The 8208-nt window shown below is 41.5% G+C and overlaps 1 protein-coding gene and 1 long non-coding RNA gene across 7 annotated transcripts in view; one reads left to right on the top strand and one right to left on the bottom strand.

Moving 5' to 3' along the window:
• Positions 1-8208, bottom strand: part of brip1 (BRCA1 interacting helicase 1) — a 243188-nt gene that overhangs the window by 131032 nt on the left and 103948 nt on the right. For all 6 annotated transcript variants that reach the window (XM_050055532.1, XM_050055525.1, XM_050055494.1 and 3 more), the window contains one exon: positions 918-1078. In XM_050055532.1, coding sequence (XP_049911489.1) covers positions 918-1078 — 161 coding nt within the window. The remainder of the gene's footprint in view (positions 1-917; positions 1079-8208) is intronic.
• The window catches only part of LOC126397749 (uncharacterized), a 38083-nt gene that overhangs the window by 28995 nt on the left and 880 nt on the right, over positions 1-8208 (top strand). The gene's annotated exons all lie outside the window — the stretch shown is intronic.

The following is an 8208-nucleotide window of genomic DNA, read 5'->3' as shown; positions in this document are numbered from 1 at the left end:
ATAAAAATCTTTACAAAAACAATAGGGTTCCTAGCACCGCTGGTCCTAGGAAACGCGTCTGCTTGCATACGCGTTCCCTCGGCCCCTCGGGCTTGGCCCCCTAATAAACAGCGCGATTACAATAGGGTCCTACGGACAACTTCGTCGTCGCTCGGGCCCTAATAATAATAATAAACAGCGCGATTTCAATAGGGTCCTCAGACGACTTTGTCGTCGCTCGGGCCCTGATAATAATAAACAGCACGATTTCAATAGGGTCCTCGGACGACTTAATAAACAGCACGATTTCAATAGGGTCCTCGGACGACTTCGTCGTCGCTCAGGCCCTAATAATAATAAACAGCGCGATTTCAATAGGGTCCTCCGCGGACGACTTCGTTGTCGCTCGGGCCCTAATAAACAGCGCGATTACAATAGGGTCCTCACGGACGACTTCGTCGTTGCTCGGGCCCTAATAAACAGCACGATTTCAATAGGGTCCTCCGCGGACGACTTCGTCGTCGCTAGGGCCCTAATAATAACAATAAACAGCGCGATTTCAATAGGGTCCTCGGACGACTTCGTCGTCGCTCGGGCCCTAATAATAAATTCTAATATTATTCGAACTCTACTGAATTAAGTCGAAAATATTCGAACTCAATTTCATAGTGCTTTTGACAGTCCTATCATACGCACATGACGGCAGGAGGGGACGGCGGTGCGTGAATGGATTTACCCCTCCCACTTGTGGTAGTTACTGATATTATAGTTATAGTATAGTAGTTATTATAGTACTGATATTTCTTATCTCGTGCAAATCAGCCATTAATATAACTGACGTCCTGTGGTAAAGTGACATTACCCCATGTGCCCAGGTAAAACTAATCCTGTCTGAATAGTGCTTAAGACGTCTAGTTGACATCTTTGTTGTGTCTGACCTGCAGGTGTCTTCAGAGGAAAGGATGAAGCCCAGCACCATGAAGAGGTTTTTGAGGACAGTGGAGGAAGCTGAGCTGATGGTTGGTACCTCAACGACATCCTCTTTACCATTGATAACACCAACATGCTCCTCTTTCTCCAACACTGCTGCCAGGTTTTGCTGTCACATGGAAACACAGTGGAATATGTGAGAAAAAAACAATGTTGTGGATAATTACAAATAATTACCAAAATAAGAACATGCAGCACATATTTACATTTTAGATATACATTTTTTCAAAAGTCAAAAAAGTCCTGTGCACACCAAAACAGTCTTAGAGAGGTGCGTAGGTGGGGCAAACAATGAATCAAAAAGAAGAACACCCGCACACTGTCTGCACTTGCAGAAAAAGGTTGAATTTAATAGACTACAACGTTTTGGTCATGGACCTTCATCAGGTAGATAGAGATCATCTACTTGATGAAGGTCCATGACCGAAACATTGTAGGTGAAAACACCAGAGATGTCACCATATATTGTATGGGAGTCATCAAAGGCATATTTAAGGGGCCAAACAATTTTAAATTGCACAAATAACAAAAAGGTTGTCTCTTAACATTTTAAAAATTGACAGATGAGATACTAGAATTAGACATGTAGTCACTCCCCAAATGCAGATATAATTAAAAAACGTTTGTCATTACAGACAGAGTTTGATCTCTTGTCTACTTGACAGGCTGAATACCTTATTTCCAAATCAAAACATAGCTACTATGAACACGGGGAAAAGGCTGGGCAAACACTCGGCAATCAGAACCATGCAGAGTGGCAAATCTCCAGGGCCAGATGGTTTCCTAGCTGAATTAAAAGAAAAAATCTAATCTACTTTCCCCTTTGTTACTGTTGATATTTGAAGAGTATTATACCTCAAATTCCTTACCTCCAACCATGCGTAAAGCAGTTATTTCTCTTTTATTTAAAATGGATAAAAACCCTTTCAATTGCAGTCCATTTCGCCCTGCCTCACTGTTGAATACAGATGCCAAAATTCTTGCTAAAATGTTGGCACGCCGCTTTGAAAAGATTACCCCCTTTATCATTGCACCCGATCAGACAGGATTTATAAAGAATCGTTACAGAGCCAGAGCTCTTCTATCAAGGGTATTCACTGGGCAGGTTCAGAACATGAAGTTTCGCTTTACGCAGACGACATGTTATTATTCATAACAGACACCCTCTCAGGTTTTCCTGATTTACTGACTTTACTTGCAAAGTCTGGAAAATTATCTGGCTATGGAGTTTACCTTCAGAAAAGTGAACTCATGCCCATTACCTCTGTGCATTTTGGGTCTGCTCCCTTTAAAATCAGCCCCAAAAAATTCAGATATCCAGGTATTTGGGTTACACATGACTATAAAGCTCTCTGTAAGGCTAATGATCAACCCCAAATACCATTAAATCAGCCTATCTCAACTTTCACTTCTAATCCAGTGGTTATCCACTCACGTAAAACCTGGTATCAGTTTAGACAGTCTTTCAATCTCACTGACCTCTCTTATTCTGCACCTGTAACAAGATATCACATGTTCACCACATCAGTGATGGACGAGGCTTTGGATATCTGGTCAAGAAGCGGAATACGTACGCTTTCTGATCTCTATCTCTGATCTCTTCCGGGGCACTTCTCCGTGTGCGACTCACAGCTGTTGGCCCAGGCCTGAGAGTGATTTGTTTTGTATGTTTTGCTATGTTGTTTTTTTACGTATGTGGAGCACAGTTTGAGGTGTCAGCCAAGTAAGAATAAGCATGCAAACCATGGGGATACTGTCACAATTGATGGTGCTTCTATATGTTATTATGGTTTATCTTAACGTCCTCTGCGTTGGAGTGGAGGGACTTCATGGCGACTCTGGAAGCCGTCTCAGCCAAGTTACACTCACTCGTGAGTTTGTCCTATCATTACGCATGGCCAAAGGAGAAGTCCCCACGAACATTCTGGAGGAGCTGCATGTACAGCGCTGTCCAGATCACAAGCCTTCCCGACAACAAAGGGGGAAAAGAGGAGGAATACGTCGGAGGCTCAAAACCATGAGCCTTGACAATCAGCGCAGGCTTCCTCCACTGCTTACTGTCCTGCTATCCAATGTTCAGTCTATTAGAAATAAGATAGACAACGCTGGGAGCATGGGCTAGAATCAAGACAGAAGTTAAGGAAACTTGTCTTCTTGCTTTTACTGAAACGTGGTTCTCTGACTCGGACCGTGATGAGGACTTATCACTCAGCGGGTTTGGTAGCCCGCTTCGGTTGGACCGCTCACCGGAGATCACAGGAAAATCACGAGGAGGGGGAGTCTGCTTCTACATTAACCAGAGATACTGTAACACTGCTATTGTGCGAGAGAGGATATGGTCTCGTGATACTGAACTCCTTTCAATCTCTCTCCGTCCATACTATCTGCCTCGAGAGTTCCAGCAGCTGTTTTTTACTATTGTTTAAATTCATTCGTGGGCTAACGTGTCAGCCACTGCTCAGCTGATTGCTGACTAACCCACAGACTGGACGCTATCTGCCCTGATGCTCCAAAGTTTATTCTTGGTGATTTTAATCGATGAACCTTGAGTAAAACCCTGAGGATGTATGAACAATATGTATCTTGCGCCACCACACAAAAAAACTCCATGATTGACCTGTGTTATGGATCGGTGCACGATGCTTTTAAGTCCATACCGATGCCCTCCCTCGGTGCTTTGTTCCACAATAGTGTGGACCTGATGCCTGTGTATAGCCCACCTTCAGGCGTCTTAAATGTACAGAGAAGGAGGTTAAGACTAACGATAACGACAGTGTCTCATCTTTGCAAGCATGTTTTGACTGCACCGACTAGGGATGGGCATCAATTTTCAATTATCGATGATTGATTGTTAAGGATTTTGATCGATCACAAATAATTTTGCTCGATAGTCGCAGTGTTTCCCCTACAAAGCTACAGGCCCGGCAAGCCGCCGTGCCTAGAAGATCCCCCGCCGGACCTATTCCAGGCAAAGAAAACATAAACAGACGGAGGCTCTCATGGCCCTCCAAAGCCTCGGCAACTTCCCTTGAGGCCTTTGAAAACACTACGCCATTGAAAGACAGAGGTTTCGCTGAAAACTGAAGCCTGTAACCACTGGCTGGCAACAGTTGTAAACACCCAGGGGTGAACTGCACATGCGCGCCATTCTTCCTCTTTGGCCTGGGGGGGTTGAAGCTCAAAACTGGGGCAGCTGTGCTCTCTTGCGGTGACAGTCTGCACTGTACTCTTTTGTTTTCTCTCTTTTGAAATACTCACGTATCACTTCTTCGATAATTGATCGTTAATTTTTTTGATGATCGAATAATGAATTTTGATCGTTTGCCCATCCCTAGTACCGACTGGGAGTGTTTCTCTGACGCTTGCCAGGATATTAATGAGCTGTGTGACACTGTGTCCCCCTATATCTCTTTTTGTGAGGAATTAGCTAGCCCAACTAAAAAGGTTGTTACGTACTCAAATAACAACCCATGGATTACTGAAGACCTCACATCTGTTCAACAAAAAGAAAAAAATCTTCTATACAAGGAATCCTCATGAGCTGAAAGACATTTCCAGAAAAGTTAAGTGTGCAATAGCTAGGGCAAAAATGAACTATAGCAGAAAAATTGAAGCACAGTATAATAACGGTGACCTCAATGCAGCCTCAATGTATCATCAAATGTAGACTTGCATTGGAGTAAATGATTCCGGCCAGAGAATCAGGGTTGAGAGGATACTTTAATTTTCAATGCAGGAGGTTCACAAGTGTAGCGTGTGTGTGTGTGGTTCTGAAATAAACAAAAGGAAAAATAGCTTTACACTCAATTCTTACAAATATGCATATACAATCTGTAAACATGGGCGGCTTCTCACCTTAATCATTCATGCACACACATCAAAAGAGAGAACGAGAAAGTTGTTAATTGTCCGTGTTAAACTTAAAAGAGCGGAGCTCTCGCTGCCGCATGGTGCCGCTTGAAACTGACAAGGCGCGTGTCCGCGTGCCAAAGATGCACGTGTCTGCGTCCGCGCACTTACTGACGGGAGCATTCTCACAGGAGCTGCAGCCTGTTCAAATGTGCACCAAATATGAATGTTCCATGGCAGCCTGTTCAAATGTGCACCTTTTTTCTCGTTGTTAAAATAAGAATGTCCATAACACTGCATTTTGTAGGTGTAAAGCCCTCTGTGAATTTGATGGGTTTTTTTCCTGTTAAAATGTTCTAATAAAGGAAAGATAGAAAATACTGCAATATCTTGTGTGCTGTAAAGTGGTTTGAAAAAAATGAAATAGGAATTGGAAAATGAAAATTGGAATTGGCCGTCCAAACACTCTGCAAATCGGAAATCGGTATCGGCCCAAAAAAGTGTAATCAGTGCAAGTCTAATCAAATGTATGGCTTCAATCAACCAGTCTCCACATGAGACCAAGCAAACTATTAAGGTTGAGGGAGTGGATGACAAGGATTTGCCAAACACCTTCAATTCCTTTTTTTCACGATTTGAAAGGCCTCATACTACAGCAAATGTCCTCCAACTGAGAGACTCCTTGGCACCCTGTAAAGATATTGCCATATCCAAGGAATATGTCACAGCCCTCTTGAAGAAAACAAACATTAGGAAAGCTGCTGGCCCTGACAGGATCTGTGGGCGTACTCTCCGCTTTCTCTTCCAGTTGTGTGTTGACAACTGTAAACTGCCCTCTATCTGGAAAAAAAACTATAATAATTCCCATTCCAATATCAAAAAACCCAAGAGAATTAAATGAGTTTAGGCCTATTGCACTTATATCATTTGTGATGAAAACCACTGAAAATTTAAAAGAAGAAATCACATCCCATGTTGTAAGGAAACTTGATCCCTTAGGGGAAAGGGGTAGATGATGCCAAACTGTTTATCCTGGACAGAGTGTAAGCACTTTGAAAAACCTAAAACCTTTGCAAGAATCTTATTTGCTGACTTCTCAGCTTTTAATAAAATGCAACCCCACTTATTGATTAATTATCTTGCTTTCCATTTTCAGCTACCTGACCAGCTTTTATGGCGGACTTTTTAACTGACAGACCACAACAGGTGCTAATAAATGGCATAAAGTCCAATACCCAGATGTTGAATACAGGGTCACCCCAGGGTTGTGTCCTTTCTCCCCTGCTTTTCATATTGTACACAGATAGCTGCTGGTAGGGATGTCCTGATCCAGCTTTTTCACTTCCGATCCGATATCGATATTACAGCCTTGAGTTTTGGCCGATACCAATCCAATCCAAGCGCATATTATACATATTCACTTATTTTGTTGTCAGTCATGTTAGAAAAGGTTTGATCAAGCAATATTTCTCTAACAAGAACAACTACTTAATCAGGTTAGTTAGAATGATCCACAACAGTTGGTATGAGAAACTGACCCATTTATTGTTAACAGGGTTAAATACACAAACTTTAAACTTGAACATTAACATTAAATAAAAAATATAGCTGGTTTGCTTAGGCTGCTTTGGCCCCTTAATAAATAGAAAATAAATCAACACAAGAAATCTTTAAAATGTCTAACATTGAAATTAAAATAGCAGCAAGACTCCACACACTTGTGCTTTGGCCCCCTAATAAATAAAAAAAAGATTAACATCAAAAGACATTGTTGACATTTAACAAACAATGCAGCCTTTCCTTTTCAGTTATTTTTGTAGTGTCAGTGCCAGCCTGGTGCACAGGCACACAATATTGTACAACTGTTTAAACAAGCAATAGTCCATCCATGGCTCCAATTTCACTAAGTGTGCCCAAAACAATGCCATCAGTGCTCTTTACTTAAACAGTAAGAGTGTAAACCAAATAAAAATATCACTCTCAAAAAACCAGAGCCGAAAACAAATAATCAGTTAAGTAAGTTGACCGCTACTCCTCCTACCCTTCGTGTGTGTCTGCTGTCTGCATGCTGGCCTGGTGGATTGCTAGTAAGTGCCGGAGGGGATCATTGGAATGGACTGCTTGAATCGCGGCGCGCTGGGCTGGCCGGAAAACCTGAATCGGACTCCGTGAAAAACTGGATCGGAGTTCTTGGATCGGCATTTTTCCATGCAGTCCGATCTGATGCCGATATACGTTTTTTGCTAATATCAGCGGCCGATACCGATCCGAATATCAGATCGGGACATCCCTAGCTGCTGGTCTACAAAAGAAGGCAGCTATCTGGTGAAATTCTCAGATGATACTGCACTTTTATCATTACTTCAGGACTCGGAGCCTGATCATGGTTGTGCACTCACCAATTTTGTAAAATGGTGTGATGACAATTTCCTAGAATTGAATGTAGAAAAAACAAAGAAAATTATTATCGATTTTTGGAAAAGCAGGGCTGAACTGAAAACCAGGATGATTCATAATAAAGAAGTCGAGATTGTGGATAATTACAAATATTTTGGTACAGTATTTGACTTGCAGTTGGATTTTGAAATAAACAGACACAATCGTCAGACAAGGACAGCAAAGGATCCACCTTCTGCATAAACTGAACTCTTAACATCTGTAACACTGTGCTGAGTGTCTTTTATTCTTTTACTGAAAGTCTTCTAACTTTTTCTTTTACATGCTGGTATAATGGGTTGACAGTGAAAGACAGGAATAGCGTAAACAATATTGTCAAAATTTGCTCCAAAATCATCGGAGTCCAGCAGAGGGACTTGGGATCAATCTGGGAGAAACGGCCCAGACAGCAAAGGGCATTATTCACCAACCTAGCCATGTCTTGCACAGTGAATTTACTGTATTGCCCTCAGGCCGTCATTTCAAAGCTCCTCTCACAAAAACGAACTGCTACTCAATGTCCTTCACACCCTCTGCTATCAGGCTATTCAACTCCAGCAGAAGTATTTTAGATCCATGAAGAATATTTATTATTAACTTATCTTCACTTATTTATTTATTTATCTATTTATTCATGACTATTCATAAACTTATATACATTAGCTGTTTTTTCCTTGTGGTCTGTAGTTTTTTGTGTGTGTTTTTTTATGGTCTTTTATGGTCTTTATGCGGTTCTTACCCATTTTTGTATTAATTAGTATTACTGCACAGGGTTCAACGCTAAGGTTTTTTTTCACTTGCCCGGTCGGGCAAGTTGGTCAGAGATCTACTTGCCCGAAGTCAGTTTTTACTTGCCCTATAAAAATTGTTTAATTTAAGCGGCTATCAAATAACAAAGACTGCAGTTATTTTTATGTTATGTAATCTTTATTCACACTGTATTTATTAATTAAA

This window comes from Epinephelus moara, chromosome 2 (assembly GCF_006386435.1).
Source record: "Epinephelus moara isolate mb chromosome 2, YSFRI_EMoa_1.0, whole genome shotgun sequence".
Classification (NCBI taxonomy): Eukaryota; Metazoa; Chordata; class Actinopteri; order Perciformes; family Serranidae; genus Epinephelus; species Epinephelus moara.
Note: the sequence above shows the minus strand (reverse complement) of the source record. Positions and strands in the feature narration are given on the sequence as shown.